Here is a 17,509-nt window from a genome sequence, read left to right as displayed (position 1 = left end):
ATATTTTATACATTTATTATGAACATTAAGGATAAACGAAGGCTGTATTTAAGCTCTAAAAATTAATACCAGCATACCTAGCGATCATTAGTTATTAGTATTAGAAACTAAGTAAAAATGAATTAAACATGATTACAGTTTTCAGAGACACGAAATTAAAGATTTTGAAGTTTATCAGTAATATAATTTTTCCTTTAAAAAAGAGAATGAATATATCTGCTAAAATATTTTGAAATGAAAATGCCTAACACTGCTTTTGTACTTGAGAATAACATACAGAACAGAAGTTTTTCTGGGAATGGTAGCTGAAAATTTTGAGTCACTGGACAAGTTAGTGGTAAAAAAAAAAAAAAAAAAAAAGTTAAATGCCCACAGATTCAGATCAGTGTTTCTCAGTCACTTGTGTTTGAAATTTTGTTTTAGTTCAAATTTCATCTTCATCTTTGGTAAACTTTGAACTTTCTAATTTGAAAATATGATACCCAGGGCCGGCGCTGTGGTGCGTCAGGCCATGGCCGGCAGCGGTGGCATTCAAGTCCTGGCTGCTCCATTTCTGATCCAGCTCCTTTCTGATGCTCCTGGGAAAGCAGCAAAGGCTGGCCCAAGTCCTTGGGCCGCTGGGTCCATGTGAGAGACCCAGAAGAAGCTCCTGGCTCTTGGCTTCAGCCTGGCGAAGCCCATTTGTTGTGGCCATCTGGGGAGTGAACCAGTAGGTGGAAGATCTCTTTCTCTGTCTCTCCTCTCTGTGTAACTCTGCCTTTCAAATAAATAAATCTTTAAAGAAGAAAAGAGGCCAGCTCGTGGCTCAATAGGCTAATCCTTCCCCTGCGGCGCCGGCACACCAGGTTCTAGTCCTGGTCGGGGCACCAGATTCTGTCCCGGTTGCTCCTCTTCCAGTCCAGCTCTCTGCTGTGGCCTGGGAGTGCAGTGGAGGATGGCCCAAGTACTTGGGCCCTGCACCCCATGGGAGACCAGGATAAGTACCTGGCTCCTGGCTTTGGATCAGTGCAGTGCGCCGGCTGCAGCGCGCTGGCCGCAGCGGCCATTGGGGGTTGAACCAATGGAGAGAGGAAGACCTTTCTCTCTGTCTCTCTCTCTCTCACTGTCCACTCTGCCTGTCAAAAAAAAAAAAAAGAAAAAAAAAGAAAAGAAAAGAAAATATAGCCGGCGCCGTGGCTCAATAGGCTAATCCTCCACCTTGCGGCGCCGGCACACCGGGTTCGAGTCCCGGTTGGGGCGCCGGATTCTGTCCCGGTTGCCCCTCTTCCAGGCCAGCTCTCTGCTATGGCCAGGGAGTGCAGTGGAGGATGGCCCAGGTGCTTGGGCCCTGCACCCCATGGGAGACCAGGAAAAGCACCTGGCTCCTGGCTCCTGCCAGGATCAGCGCGGTGCGCCGGCTGCAGCGGCGGCCATTGGAGGGTGAACCATCGGCAAAAGGAAGATCTTTCTCTCTCTGTCTCTCTCTCTCACTGTCCACTCTGCCTGTCAAAAAAAAAAAAAAAAAAAAAAAAGAAAAGAAAATATGACACATGGCAGAGGAACTCAAAAAGTTTTAAGCAGAAGTGTCTGATTCATTCATGTGTTATATATTATCTAGTAAATTTTTCTTTCTTGTGTGTGTAGTAAACATTTTATAGATCAAAGTTGCAGTGAAAATTTAAATTCATATACTATCTTGGAGCTTAGTTCTTAATCTGTTTATATTCTGTAGGTAATAATAGTTTTAAAAGACTTTCATATCTAAGGAATCTGAAACTGTGTTTCCAGTTTCCACATTTTCTTGCACTCAGAATTGCCATGTTGAACTGGAAGATACAGGGTAAAGGTTTGATGGGAATGAAGCAGAATAAAGCAAGCCTAGAAGCAGAGAGTGGTGAAAGGGTGGGGGTTTCAGACTAGGCAGGGGAAGGCCCTCCTACCGTGTGACACCTGGTGAGAGCTGAATGAAGTGAGAATGTTGAGAGGAGAGTATTTCAAATCAAATTAACAGCTGTTGCATAGTTCTTGAGATGTGAACAAGGTTGGCACCTGTGAGAATACATGTAGATTCCAGTTATGTGACTAGAATGGGATAAGAGTTGAAATGTTGGTATACTTGTATTATGTTGCTTTCAGGAATTTAGTGAGATTACTATAGTCCTCGTATTTTGGAGTAAAATGTTCCTCGTATTCAAAATTGATTTTTGAATGGGTGATTTGGAGAACAGTTATTTCAATCTTAGATAAACTTGGAATAATATTTGTAATTAACTTGACCACGTAGAGCAGAACCATCTATGAGAATTAATGCTTACTAGTAATCAGATTTTTTTTTTCCAGAAAGTATTAATGAAGCTTAGAAAACCTAGAATTACAGCCACAATTTGGTCCTCAGGAAAAATTATTTGCACTGGAGCAACAAGGTAAATGTCACTTGGGTTTTTAATTTTAATTTTTTAATTTACCCCTCATGGAAAGGACGTTTTCCTAGACTTAAAAACAAAATCATGTGAAAATCTGTTATTTTCCTCAGTGTAAAATTTATTTTCCAACTAATGTATGCTTTTTTTTCCCCCTTAAAACCGTAGTGAAGAAGAAGCTAAATTTGGTGCCAGACGTTTAGCCCGCAGTCTGCAGAAACTAGGTTTTCAGGTAACACTTTCAAAAAATACCCAAAGATGGAAAGGGTGGAGAGAATGCTTAATGGGTACAGGAGTGCCACTGGACAAGAGGAATAAGTTCTAATATTTACAGTACAATCAGAAAAGTATGGTGGACAAGAATTAATTGAATATGTCCCAAAAGCTTATAGAGAAGATTTTGAGTATTCCTAGTACAAAAAAATGATATGTATCTGAGTTTATTGATATGCCAGCTTACCCTGGTCTGATCATTGTATATTCTGTTCAAATTTTGAAATATTGCACTATATCCCCTAAATATGAGTGATAATATGTGTGATTTTAAAATAAATGTTTAAAAATCCAAGCTGCAAGCATTCAAGGGTATATTTTTGTAAAATTAAAATGTTTAATTTATTTAAATTAAGGAAATGACTGCAGAATTGTTCATATGATTGAACGTTTCCTAGGTTTTTTTTTAATGGCATTCTTTAGTGTGAAAATGTGGTAGCAAAACTTGGCCATATAGATGTTTATAAAACATCCTGAATTTTACCCAGATTCCTTTCCCATGAAGAGACTTGTTTCCTTACAAATTGGTTTTTTAACTCTTTTTTTCACCTCTCACATACACACAAATTTTTTAAATCATTTCAAGAATGGTAGGTCAGGATAATGAGAATTGCAGGGCCTATTGACAAGGGCACACTGGGTGGTAGGCTCTCATACATGCAAAGTGACTCTTATTGGCATGTCACCCTTATCAAATGTAATTTTGAAGAGATATAATGTTGAATAAAACTATTGCACATTATGGTCTTGCAGGATCATCTGCAAATGATGAGTAAGTGAAAGGTAAAGTTGAGAAATGGTCTCTGAAGAAGAGAGCCAGGCTTGTTGGGGATTTGAAGACGTTTGTAAAAACTGTGATGGAAAGTTGAATTTCTGATGACTTTAGTTAGTCCCTGTGAAGTGAGTGGGCTGCTGGTGGGCCCTAGCGATGTTAGAGTTTGAGTGGCACTAGAGCGAGCCTTGCAGGGTAACAGTGGTTTGATGGTGGGCTGCTTTGCGGTTTTGTGCCTTTCTGCAACTGCTTTATGCGAGTAATGAGTTGAATAGTTAGATCCTCCAGAAGTGTAGTTTTAGGAAGAATGTTGGAAAAGATAATGAGGTGAAGCAATTGAAGATTGGTAACAGGATGGGCTGAAGTTGTTCCTGCTAAGAGAACATTATTTTCGACCTTGGAGTTACATTTCTTACCATAACATTGTAAATCTTGAGAGCAATCCCAGTTAGTTAAAAACACTGTGTATTTGTTTCTTTACTGGAGAGGGAGAATGTGCCCATGTACTGATTGACTCCCAGTTGTCTTCCATGGCCTCTGACTGAGACCAAAGCAGGGAGTTGGGAACACCTGCGTGGGTGGCACAAACCCCATTTGTTGTCTTCATCACTGCTTCCCAGGGTCTGTATCGCTAGGAAGCTGGAGTCAGGAATGAAGCTACACTGTGTCTTCAGAGACAAAGTAAACATCTAACTTAAACTCAAGGAACTGCTCTCATTGCATGTAAGAAAAATGTCTGACCTTTGGAGCTCAGTGCATACTCTATTTATTGACCTTTTAAAGTGACAGTGTTGAAATTTTTGACTCTAGAACAGGGATGTGCAGAATCATTTGGTATGGCCCTGCCAAGGCAACCACAGGTGGAATTCAGAATTCAGTATGTCTGTCTATATAGCAGGCTGATTTTTTAAGTTGATAATTTTGTATGGACCATGATTGATGTTAGAAATACCAAATGACTCCTCGCCAAATAAAAGTTCCTCACCTCTGTTTTAGAAAGAGGATCCTGCTTTATTTTTTTTCCCCTTCACTATTCTCTTTCTATTCCCAGTAGTGTTAATTAAATGTTCTATTTGAATTCTTAAGAAATTAAACAGAGGCTAGCACTATGATATAGTGGGCTAAGCCTCTGCCTGTGGCATCAGCATCCCATATGGGCACTGGTTCATGTCCTGGCTGTTCCTCTTCTGATCCAGCTCTCTGCTATGGCCTGGGAAAGCAGTAGAAGATGGCCCAAGTGCTTGGGCCCCTGCACCCACATGAGAAACCTAGAAGTTCCTGGCTCCTGGCTTCGGATTGGTCCAGCTCCAGCTGTTGCGGCCATTTGGGGAGTGAACCAGCATATGGAAAACCTTTCTCGCTGTCTCCCCCTCTGTAGCTCTACCTCTCAACTAAGTAAATCTTAAAGAAAAAGAAATTGAAGATTCAAAAGGCCCCACATGTTCTATTTTAATAATACAAGTATCTCAGATTTTACTATTTAGTGAAGTTTTTGAGCTTTTTTTTTAAGGATGGAAACTTAACTATTAAAGATTATGTGATGAACAGATTTTTTAATTCAAAATAATTCATTGAGTTTTACTTCTCTCTTTAGGTAATATTTACAGATTTTAAGGTTGTTAACGTTCTGGCAGTGTGTAACATGCCATTTGAAATCCGTTTGCCAGAATTCACAAAGAACAATAGACCTCATGCCAGGTAGGTCTTTGAAGAATCAAGATAGCTTGAAATTACTAGTCAGGCTATTAGTATTTATATTAATTATGGCTTTTTTTAAAATACAGTTATGAACCTGAACTTCATCCTGCTGTGTGCTATCGGATAAAGTCTCTAAGAGCTACATTACAGATTTTTTCTACAGGAAGTATCACAGTAACAGGTATTTTGTGATGTTGAAACTTAGACTTGTCAATTTTGGACTGAATGATATAAAAGATGCACCTGACAAGATAGAAATAATGTCTAATTTGTCCCCTACAGGGAAATCCAGTCTCCCAACTTTTAACATTACAGATTGGTGTTACCTGCTTTTGTACTATTTGTAAACCTTAGATACACTATGCTAGTTTGTGCATTTCTTCATCATTATCATGATGAGATTCATCCATATCGTTCTATATAGTTGTATGTGGATCTTTCATTCTCGTTATTGTCTAGTAGCCAGTGCATGAATATACTGTCCATGAGCTTTTGAGTACTTGCCAGCTTGGGGCTATTAGTAATATTCTAATGTACACCCCTGAAGTATGGTTTTTAATTTTGTGTTTTGGATTTTCTTTAATTGTCCAGAAAAAAAATTGTATTCTCTTAGTTCTTACGACTCTGTGTATGATTATGGAAGTGTAGATATTTTAAACTAATTTAAAACTCTGAACTACTTGATGATTGGTAATTCTGGGAAGTCACTTGTCCCCTTTTTTAACTCTTCTCACCCTTTCCTCCATTGTGTTTGTTACAGGACCCAATGTAAAGGCTGTTGCTACTGCTGTGGAACAGATTTACCCATTTGTGTTTGAAAGCAGGAAAGAAATTTTATAATTCATCACTTAATGAATCTCTAACTGAGCACCTTTTAAAACCTGCTGCACATTGGACTCAAAGCAAAAGGAAAACTGGACCAACAGTAATTGAGGAAATAGACTCTTTTATTCATTCATGGCTACAGTGTAAGCTCCAGTCCCTTTGGATGTTATTTCAGACCTTGCTGTAATATAAAAAGGAAGTTTACAAGACATGACATTGCTGCTTTTACAAAAGGACATTCTATTTATTTTCGCAGTAATTTTCATGTCCCCATAAGCAGAGCTGTCACAGTGTGCACTACCTTAAAATTGTTTTATTGTTATTTTTTTTTCCAGTTTGAGCTAATGTGTTTTATTTGTGAATAGTCTTTTACATTTTTGTATGCTGAATATGGGCACCAAAGAACCTGTAAAAGTTATCTTTTTCAATTGAATGTGCACAAATAAAAGTTTGGAAAAGATCTCTCTTCATATCCATTCTATAACTTTTATTCCCCATTTTCTAAACAAAAATTGTATTCATGATTTTTTTTTAATCTATGCAAGCTTAGACTGGCTAAAGTGTGTTGGCTTCTTTTTGAAGTGTATTTTGTGTACGTATGTATATGCCACATGTGTATAGTATCTTTTAATGCTCTGTTACCAAATATCAAGTAGAATTTTTTTCTTGCAGATTAGAAATAAAAACATGTATATAAACTCTAGGGAATGGGAGTAGAACTTTATAGACAAAAGATAATGTTTTATGTTGTTAATTTAAAGTGGTAGAAAATGTTACATAACTCTTAAGAGATTGTAGTTTTAAAATGAAAAACCTCTTCCCTACTAGATGGCTATGAGAAAGAAGCTGTGACGGGTTGTACACCATTTGTACCTTTGTTACTCTGGAAAGACTCAACTGTAGTTGTATGAAAGTGATTGAGGTTCTTGTCTCATAAACCTTAGGTTGGTGCTCCAGGCTAATCTTAGAGCCTTGTCAGACGTTGGTAACATTGTGCTCTTTTAACAAGTGCCCACAAGCTGCCTCTGTGCCACAGGATAATTATAATATGGTTCACCTTTGAACTTGAAAGCCATTTTGCCAGATATTTTCCATTGTTGTGTCTTAATGCAGCTGAAAATGGCTGTTCAGTATATGGGATTGCTACTCTTAAAAGTTAAAGTAAATACATTTATGAAGCAGTGTCTTCCAGGCTTGCCTGTGAGCCCTTGGACAGTAATACAGGGTCAAGCTGCCGTTGGATTTCACTGCCTCCATCTAGGAGTTTACTGTAACCAGCAGGGATTTTACCTAGAAATAAAGCTCAGTAGAGTCAGATTCACTGCTCAGTAGAAACTGAACAATATCCCAATAACAATCTTCCACTAGAACCTAAATTACCAGAATATTTTGAAACCTTCATGAAAAATTGCAACATTTTAACCTCCATATATAGTAAGTTTTCCTTATCACATAAAATCTTGAAAACTTAGGTTAAGTACTGCATTGAATAATACACATTATTTTATGCTTATTTTTATCTTCCTTTTAAATGCCTGCCTCTATACTGCTCACTTCTTCAAAAGTAGGGGTAAAGGCTAACTATAATATTTTATTTCTTATGAAAGATTTAATTGTGATTTTTTTTTAGAATTTTATTCTTTATTTTTACATTTTGTTTATTTACTTTATTTTATGATCCAGTTGGGTAATTGAACTCACAGATACAGAAAATTAAAGTGTTATAGGCAGACTTAAAAATTTAGGATTTTCACTTAGTCTTAACAATAGTAAGTGACCTCCTATTTTGCAGTGTTCACAGAAAAAGAAATATAGAATGGGGAAATGGGGAGGGGCATGATTATAGAGCCAAGATATGAATCCAGATGATGTAGTATTTTCAGTATTCAAACAACTTGAAACCTAAGCAGATCACTAGCTCGTTGAAGTGCTTTATCTGAAATGGGAGGGAGGCCAGGCTGACCAGATCTGGTCTCGAGAGCACCACCTGGCAGAGTGTTCTTGTGCTCTACTACACAAGGCTGATGTCCTCTGTTGGCTTTCCACAAGTACTGTCAATTTTTTAATATATAAATAAAAACTGTGAATATATATATGAAAATTATAAGTATTCCCCCCTTTTTATTTTTGAAAACCAAAAAGCTTGATTTGGTGTTGGGATGGGTGTCGGATGAAAATTAGTTTGAAGACTAAATTGTTTAGTTACAGACTGGGGATAATAAGAGAAAAACAGTGATTAAGATACTGAGGTTGAAGTCACTACTAAGAAACCAACTAGGCTTATAATAATTTCATGTCCATTTTCAAAAAATGGCTAAACCAAGAAATAGCTAAGGTATGTACCTATAGTGTTTGAAATTCAGAGTGAACACATGGAACTCTTTTGTTAAATATAGTTTGTGATGCTTAGCAAAGAAAGAAAATTTGATACTGATCTCTTGTCTTGATTTTAAAAAAAAACATTTCTGATAAAAATTACTTTAAGCTTCCTAAATTGATCCTCTGCAGAACACACTTTCCCTTTTCTTTCCAAAACAAAATCTTACAAACTGTAACTTGTATACAGAATGTACTACGATAGAATTCAGATCTCAGATCTCCTTTCCGTGTGTGTGTGTGTGTGTGTGCGCGCGCGCGCGCATGCGCGCCTGCCCCTGTTAATTTAATCATTATTTTAGGGCCAGGGCTTTTATTGTCAGTCTCCTGAGTCTCTGATATTAGTTTAACTATTGCTTACACAGATTTACGATCTTTCCACTGTTATAAGGAACATAGTAGCCATGTATTCTTGTAGTCAAATTGGGACAATTTGTCAGGAGCCAGTAGGAAAATTACAGCTAAATAAAAGGGTTTTGCCTCTTTCTTGGGATTCTTTTTTCTTCACGCTAATTGAATTTTTTAAAACTCTTTCAAGTTAGGTTTTCTTTTTTTCAAGTTTTTGGTGTGTCTTTCATACCTTGTAATAAATTAGTAATTTAATGGGTGATCAAGTAGTCAAAATGTTCAAAATTTTTTATTATGTATTTTCTGTCATATCCAAATAATTTTGGTAAAATGTCTCAATTCAGCTGGAGGAATGCAGATGAGAGCCGTCCATCATACAGGTGAAAACCAAAATTGCTGGTACAGTCAGCCATCTCTCTCTTTCATCACATAAAATAATATGAAGATATGTCCTCAGTCATCTGAAAGCATTAACTATAGCCTGTGTGCCATAACCTGAGGTAGAGGTTATTCCTGAAGACTGAAGAATTCCAGGAAACTAGAAATTGCTATAAGTTAACATGACAATCTTACAAAGAGAAGTTTTATTGGCTTGATTTAATAACTTAAACCTAATTGCTTAGACATTTGGATAAATAGTCTGACTCCATTTTATTAACAGCTATTTCTAAATAAATATGGTCCCAGGATTTTTAAATTGTCCTTTCTGTTCATAAAAAATGGAAAGATGCTGATTTTTAGCTTGCAGAATTCTTTCATCTAATATTTTACAATATTTACATGAAATTGATAAAAGTAGATTATTTTGCATACTTCATGACTCATAAGCTATATAATCTGTACTCACTGAACTGTAACTATATTATCGCTAGGACCCTCACTAGTACCCTGTCCTAATCTAGAGTATATGTGCAATTAAATTTTCCACATTGTGTGTCCTGGTTTTTTGTCACACAAGACCCAGTGCAAGGAGTGTCTTATAGTAGGCAAAAACTAAGCTCGTGTCCACACATACTGTGTCTGAATAATAATAAATAGGCAACTGGCTTCCATACATACATAGCTTAAGGCAAAGGTTGATCATATCTCCAGGACCTCATCTCACCAAGGCTGCTCTGTGAAAAAGAAAGTATTGAACCAGCCAATATATGTGTATATATTTTACCTGATTTCGTGCTCAGAATAAGAGAGATCACTTAGAATCTTGTACTTCATCCACCTTTTGGTGAAGAGGGGATTTAAGGTTGTGTTTCTAATTTCAGGAAGACCCTAAAGCTAGCTCCATGCCACAGAAGAGGAAACATGAGTGGCACATAGGTTCCAGTATCAAGACCTCCTGCTGCATGTTCTTGAGCTGTGTCAGCACTCCAAGGCTCCCAGGACTGGGGAAGGCTGCCGTGGATGTCCAGCCATACAGCTTTTTACACTCCTAAGAGCTGCTCTTGGAGTTTTCCTTTTTGAAGCTGTGTTGGCACTAATTCTTCTTGGTGATGATTCATAAAACAAATGTTGTTTTTCACATAGTTCCTAAAAGAGAAAGAGGCACTAATGAAAATGTCATTCTTAGTTTACATTATTTGAATGAAAATGTGCAGGCAGTTATTTGCAAAATCACCTTGGGTTTTAATGTTTTAGCCATCCAAAAGACATTTTTATTGCAAAGTCTTGATGTGTCACAAAGTTCAGTAAACCACAGAACTTTGGTCAATGTCACAAAGGTTCTGGCAGTTGACTTCTTAGAACACAACCACAGCTCTCTAGGGAAGAATTCCAAGTAGGATTCCTATTTCAACATTTCCATTTCTCACACTCTACTGATAGGCCTGTGTTTCATCTATATACCCTGCTCTGCATTATTCCTTCATGCCTGTATTGACAAATTATTTTCCACAACATTACACTAATCAGCATGCATAGTGCTATAGTATTTTACCTTTAATTTTTTTTTTTTTTTTTTAAGATTTTGAGAGGTAGAGTATGGACAGACAGAAATGTTTTCCATCTGCTTATTCACTCCCCAAATGGCCACAATGGCCGGAGTTGGGCCAATCTGAAGCCAAGAACCTGGAGCTTTTTCTGGATCTCCCACATGGATACGGGAGCCCAAGCACTTGGGACAGGCAGAGGATTAGCCTACCATGCCACAGCGCCAGCCCTTGTCTTTATTTTTTGAAAAGAGAAATGCCATCTTTCAACTTTCTTTCCATTTCAGATCTCCCTCACTGTGGTTTACTCAAATGAGTGACTGCAATGTTCCATGCTCTGGTAAGCGATGTGGACAGCATGAAGAGAGATTTTGCTCTCAAGGAGCTTACATTTTTACTAGGGGAGACAACAAATAAAATATGTGTTTAAATAAAGGAGGAGAAATGTTAATGCAGAAAGCCAGGAAAGGGAAAAGGAGTGACTTGAGGTTGCATATCTCCAGAGGTGACCTTTGATCAGAAACTAGAATGAAGTGAGGGAGGAAACCATGTTAAGAATTCTGGGGGCCAGCACTGCAATGTAGCGGGTAGAGACACTACCTGTAGTGCTGGCATCCCATATGGGCGCCAGTTCAAGTCCAGCTGCTCCACTTCCTATCCAGCTCTGCTATGGCCTGGTAAAGCAGTAGAAGATGGCCCGTCTTTGGGCCCCTGCACCCACGTGGGAGACCTGGAGGAAGCTCCTGGCTTCAGATCGGCACAGCTTCAGCCGTTGGCAGCCAACTGGAGAGTGAACCAGAGGATGGAAGACCTCTCTCTGCCTCTCCTCTCTGACTTTAAAATAAATTTTAAAAAGTTCTGAAGAACTGAAGAGTGGGAGCAGGGAAGGTACCTGGAGGGAATTTGAAGTCCAGTAAAGCGGTTGGTTTTGTTTGTGATGGGAAATGCTGTTGCTGCGTGTGCGACTGTAATCCCATAGAAGGGGGTGCTGTTGGTGCCCTGGAGGATGAGGTGTGCGGTCATGGGAGATGGTATAGATGTGAAGCAATCGCTTGGAAAAGCCGGCAGGACGGCTCACCAGGGAAGCGAGGGAGATTACAGGGTATTTCTAGACATCTGCCTGAGATTTGCATTCTTCAGTTTTAAACAAGCCTGGTCAACATAGTTGTGTGTATCTCAGCTCGTTTAGCTAGCTCCTCAGAGGGAGGGATAAAATTAGAGTTTTAATCAGAGTTTAAGTTTGCCTAAATGCTACAGAGAGAGAAAAGGAGAAGCAAGTATGCTAAGGCTAACCTTGGAGTTGGACATGGAATTAAGCAGGGAAGGAAAGGAAGCGACAACTGGGCACTGGAGGAGCCTAAAGCTGACATCTTCATGTCATGCTCCAGCCTCTCAATCATCTGTGTGCTGTCCACTGAGAAGTGGCGGCCAGGCCTGTGGTCACTTCCTCCTCTGTAGCTGGCCACGCCAGCCCCACCATCTGGGAACACTTTCTGGCCTTCAGTGATCCCTGTTCTGACTCTTCTCTGGCTTCACTGTTGGCTCCTTTTCAGGCGCTCTTGGTATTCTCTCTCTGCTGGACTTGAAATGTTGGCATAATCTAGGGTTGTGCCTCATCCCTTTCTCTGTCTGCTCTAAGTGATCTCATAATACCCGTGTGGGTTTAAATAGGGTGACAGGGAAAGTATGAAGGCAGTGGAACAGACTGGTGGGTATGCAGGGACATATACTTCTAGATGGAGAAGACAGGTGGAAAGACCCTTACTCTTCAGCATATCTGCTATGTTTGTAAAACCGGGAAGTAATAGGAAGTGTATGGCTTAAGGCTATCACAATGTTTTTACTCTGGATGGAGAGCCACCAGATGATTAGAGCAAAGGAATGGCGAGGTCACATTTACAGGACTACTCTGGCTGCTGCATAGAGTATACACTGGAGGAGTAGAAGGGAGGAAACGGGCACCAGAGAGGTGGTTGGTACCAGTGATACAGGAGAAATCATTCATGGCAGTGAAGCAGTGCCATGAAGTGTAGTAGCGAAGGTGGTCAGGCTCAGATAGGTATTTTGAACTAAGAACCCACACAACTTCCAGATAGCTCAAATATGGGGTGTCAGAGAGGATCAGGGAAGACTCAAAGGCAAGGTTTATGGCCACAGCAAGTAAAAGGACAATATTGACACCAACTGTGACAGGTGAAACTGAGTAGAATGGGTGTGGGAACATCACTGTTCAATTTAGGACATGCCAACCCTGAAATATCTGTTCAACATTGAAACATGTAAGCAATTAAATGTAGGAAAGCCTCAAATTGAGGAGAGAGATCTAAGCTAGAGATGTAAGTTTCAGAGTCACTGGCATGTAGGTACCAAAAGCCATGACATTGCTCCAGGAGCCAGTGAGGGTGACAGAGAAGTGATCAGAGGCACATCAGTTTCAAAATAATAGAGTAGGTTAAAAGAGATAAGATGAAATTAGCTGGTGGGACTAGCTTAAGAGGAGAGTCTGGTAAGAAAGGAGACAGCCAGGAAGTGAGACTCCTAAAGGCAGTGAAGCAAGTACTTTAGGAATGCTGGGTTCAGTGTAGTGAGGAATGAATTGGCCATTGGGCTTACCAATGTGGAGGTGACCCAGATGTTAGCAATTTCAGAGGTGGTGGCCCGAGGTTCATGAGAGAAGAGGGACAGTGAAACTGATGACAGAGAGTAGAGACAATTCTTCCAGAAGGACTTGGCTGTCAACTCCAGAAGAGCAACAGGGCAAGAGGTGGAGTGAAAAATGGCACCAAAAGAGCTTAAAAAGGGGTGGGGGGCAGAGCTGTGGCATAGCAGGTAAAGCCGCCGCCTGCAGTGCTGGCATCTCATATGGGTGCTGGTGTGGGTCCCGGCTGCTCTACTTCTGATCCAGCTCTGCTGTGGCCTGGGAAAGCAGTGGAGGATGACCCAAGTCCTTGGGCCCCTGCACCCACTTGGGAGACCCGGAAGAAGCTCCTGGCTCCTGGCTTCGGATCAGCACAGCTCCAGCCGTTGCAGCCATTTGGGGAGTGAACCAGCAGATCGAGGACCTCTCTCTCTGCCTCTCCTTCTCTGTGTAACTCTGCCTTTCAAATAAATAAATAAATCTTTAAAAAATAAAGTTAAGCAAACAGAATCTTTAAAAAAAAGAGAGAGATGGGGAAAGAATCATTGCAGGTGTTTGTGCTGATAAATAGAGGCAAAAATACAGGTAATGCAAGAGGGAGAAGGGAAGATGTTGGAGCGCGCGCTGGAGAGGGGAGAGGACCCGAAGGCGCTGGAATGGCTGAGGCGATACGTAGAACCTGGGGGAGGTTAGTGAATTTGGATGCAGACTCTGCTGTGTGGGTTGATACAGAAGGTGATGGAAGGTCACTGCTCTTTGTGTCTACTTTCTTAGTGAAGTCAAAGACCATCAACAGGGAGTGAGGAGGTGATCCTTCCGGAGAGAGGGGGGTCTTGAGCTGTGTTAAGAGAGGGGCAGAGTTAGTGGGCCAGGGTCTTGATGATTGCCAGGCAGCATTGAGGGTCACGAGGTCAGTGACCACGATGGAAAATGAGACTAAGTGACTGCAGGCCTACTAGGACATTCCGTAAAATATAGGTCACATCATTACCATAGCCCTACTTAAGTACTTGAGTAGCTTCCAGTTGCACTGAGAATGAAACCCAAACTCCTCAGGCTGCAAAGCCCTACCGTCTAGTCTCCACCTGCTTTCCAACTTACTCCCAAAGACTACCCCTTCCGGAATTTTCTGTTCCTGGAACAGTTAAGTGTGCTTCCAAGTTAGTCTTGCACTCACTGTTCTGTCTGTATTCCTCCTATCTTCTCAGATTTTATCTTAAATATTGTCTCTAAATAACCTCAGGTCTCCCAATCCATAGTAGCACCCCAGCAGGCATTTAGCCTAGTGCCCAAGATGCTGATGTTCCATGTCGGAGTGCTTGGGTTCAGCCCCAGCTCTGTCACCTGACTCACGCTTCCTGCTAATGCAGACCCTGGAAGGCAGCAGGGGATGGCTCAACTAAATCGGTGCCTGCCATCCATGTCGAAGACCTAGATTGAGTTCCTGCCTCCCTGTTTCAGCCTTGCCTGGCGCAATTGTCTGTTTCTTTCCCTCTCTCAAATAAATATTAGTCCCCCAGTCAATATATAACAAGAATATCTTAATTTTCATGATGATTTTTCTCAATGATACTGTTATAACATCTAGCTCAGTGCCTGGTACATCATGAATGTTCAATAATTTATAATAAAATAAACTTGAATGAAGGAAGGAATGGCCACATCAAATTAACTGCTAAAAGTGGGGAAACCCCAGAGCTGAAATATTTACAAGAAAAATTGACTTGTTTGTATTCTCTGTTTCCACTTCAACTGGGGGAAAGAGCAAATAAAATCACAGCTGAAATAGCAAATATAGTGAGCATCTCATTTCAAGTTTGTAGCTGGCAGGGCAGAAGTTCAAAGTCAAGTCTTTTCAAGTTACATTACTGCCGAAATCTTTTCTGACCTCTCAGCTGAATCACTGTTTATTTTATAAGAAACCTAACATTCTTGGAAGAATGTTTTCTCAGCTTTGTAGAAATGGGGGGGGGGGGGGCGGGGGGAGAATTCAACTCCAAATAAGAGAAAGGCAAATGCTAAGCAATGTATAGTAGCAAACTTGAAGTTAACCTGATACTATAAAGTTTCCTTGCTTAGGCCTTGGAAAAAACTTGTTGGGATTTATGCATCAGTACTGTTTCCGTGGTAGCACAATTTGATTCATGGTTATATTCACTTCTAAATTCCTAAAGATGCCTTAACTCAGCAGTGCCCTTCCTCAGTCTTCAAGTTCACTTCTGCTTCTATGCACCAGCAATTTCCATGGAGTTTCCATTACCTCACATTTCCTTAGCTAATTTGATAACTTGTCAGTATCACATTTGTTTTATTTGTTTATTTTTTGGTCTGTGATACTTCTCTCCAGGGAGCCTTATTTAACATATATGCTTTATATATATATTTGGTCAATTTACATAATGAGTCTGCTTACATTTGCATTTTAAAAGTCCTTGCCAACCTGCTTCTTCAAGCCAGGAAAAGCCACAGGTTCTCCAGCATTGCATAAATGGGAGTTCACCGAGATTGTAAAATTCTGCCCTCTGCACTGATCGCCACAATGCACGCCTAGGTACTGCTGCTGCTATAAATGAGCTTAAATGCAGAGTTGGTTTTCCTGCTTGTTTTTCATCGTTCTCTGCACCAGTGCCATAATCTACACAATTTTTTTTCTTCACCATCAACTTTGCAGGACTCACGTAGCCTGTTTAGGGGTGGACAGTACATTTGAGTTTTCGGTCCGCTCCTAATTTGTAGTTTGTAACTTTCTTGGAGAGTGTCTGGATTTAAGTTTGAGTAATTGCATGACTCAAAACTAACAGAAATGTGATTCTTTCAAAAACATTTCATCAGTCACAAATTTACTAATTTAGGCAGATTCTTTTCCTGCCCAAATTCTAATTAATAAGGTTTGTTGAGTTTTAGCTTTCCAAATCATGTTCTTAAGGAATGGCTTATTCTGGAACCCTGCTGGATAGAAAGATTCTATTTCCTTAAGTTCTGCCTTCAGATTTTCATTTGGTTTGCAATCGACAATGTTCTAACAACCCCATATAAAAAGTAAATGTGAAAGGTTTAAAATTTTAACTCCTACAAAACATTCTGCTTGCAAGTTGGGCTTTTTTAGACCACAACAGTGACTGATAGTTAAATAGGTCCTTTGCTTGGTTCATCAAGCAACTGTAGTAATTCATTCAGATAGGAACGCCATACTACTGTCTCCTTTCCTCAGTTGTTGAGCTGGCGTTGTTCACAGGAATTTAAACAAAGATTTATTTTAAAGTACCTGGTTGCAGGGCCAGCAACGTGCCTTAGTAGGCTAAGCCTCCTCCTGCGGCACCAGCATCCCCTGTGGGCACTGGTTTGTGTGCTGGCTGCTCCATTTCCAATCCAGCTCTCTGCTGGTGACCTTGGAAAGCAGTGGAAGATAGTCTAAGTGCTTGGGACCCTGCATCCATGTGGGAGACCCAAAAGAACCTCCTGGCTCCTGGCTTTGGGTCAGCCCAGCTCTGGCCACTGTGGTCATTTGGGGAGTGAACCAGCAGATCGAAGACCTTTCTCTGTGTCTCTGCCTTTCTCTGTCTGTTAACTCTAACTCTCAAATAAATAAATGAATCTCTCTTAAAAAAAAAAAAAAAGTACTTGGTTCTTGGTTCCTAGTCCTGGCTACTCCACACTTCTAATTCAGCTTCCTACTGATGTGCCTGGGAAGGCAACAAATGGCCAAATGTTTGGGTTTCTGCCATACACCCAGGAGACCTAAATGGAGTTTCTGGCTCCTGGTTACTGCCTGGCCCTGCCTTGGCCATTATGGACATTGAAGAGTGAACCAGCAAATGGAAGATCTCTCTTTGTCTTTGCTCCTCTCTCTGTCACTCTGCCTTCCAAATAAACCTTTAAAATAAAATAGTTAAAAGTGCATATACAGGAAGATGAGTTTACCATGAAACCAGTGAAAAGTTACACAGCAGAGACCCTCACCTGCATAGCTCCTCCGTGTGTTTCCACACAGTCATGCCCAATTTTACATTTATAGTTTGCATTATTTTTCTGAGATGGGGCCCTCAAAAGCTTAGACCCCACAAGACATGAATCTGCCCCTGCTTCCATCCCACATACCCACATGTTGAACACCAAATCTCCAGCTCCCACACAGAACCACCTTCTAAGTTCCAGATCCCAGTGAATGCTTGCCCTCTGTCTCTTCCATTTACAGGTTCCTTAGGTATCTCAAACGTGATTGGTCCAAACCAAACCCATCAGCATCCTTCCTGCC

At 40.3% G+C, this 17,509-nt stretch overlaps 2 protein-coding genes across 2 annotated transcripts in view; one reads left to right on the top strand and one right to left on the bottom strand.

Moving 5' to 3' along the window:
- The window catches only part of TBPL1 (TATA-box binding protein like 1), a 37,355-nt gene extending 30,928 nt beyond the window's left edge, over positions 1 to 6,427 (top strand). Inside the window, exons 3-7 of the mRNA XM_017345381.4 lie at positions 2,320 to 2,402; positions 2,568 to 2,631; positions 5,039 to 5,142; positions 5,229 to 5,323; positions 5,903 to 6,427. Of these exons, the coding sequence (XP_017200870.1) occupies positions 2,320 to 2,402; positions 2,568 to 2,631; positions 5,039 to 5,142; positions 5,229 to 5,323; positions 5,903 to 5,982 (426 nt within the window). The 3' untranslated portion in view covers positions 5,983 to 6,427. The remainder of the gene's footprint in view (positions 1 to 2,319; positions 2,403 to 2,567; positions 2,632 to 5,038; positions 5,143 to 5,228; positions 5,324 to 5,902) is intronic.
- A 2,534-nt stretch (positions 6,428 to 8,961) lies between these two features.
- Positions 8,962 to 17,509, bottom strand: part of SLC2A12 (solute carrier family 2 member 12) — a 60,144-nt gene continuing 51,596 nt past the window's right edge. Inside the window, exon 5 of the mRNA XM_002714749.6 lies at positions 8,962 to 10,218. Coding sequence (XP_002714795.4) covers positions 10,113 to 10,218 — 106 coding nt within the window. The 3' untranslated portion in view covers positions 8,962 to 10,112. The remainder of the gene's footprint in view (positions 10,219 to 17,509) is intronic.

The sequence above is a fragment of the Oryctolagus cuniculus genome, chromosome 5, assembly GCF_051225735.1.
Source record: "Oryctolagus cuniculus isolate XC-2025 breed Fujian yellow rabbit chromosome 5, ASM5122573v1, whole genome shotgun sequence".
Taxonomy (NCBI): domain Eukaryota; kingdom Metazoa; phylum Chordata; class Mammalia; order Lagomorpha; family Leporidae; genus Oryctolagus; species Oryctolagus cuniculus.
The sequence above is the reverse complement of the archived record's forward strand: the minus strand, read 5'-3'. Positions and strand labels throughout refer to the sequence as shown.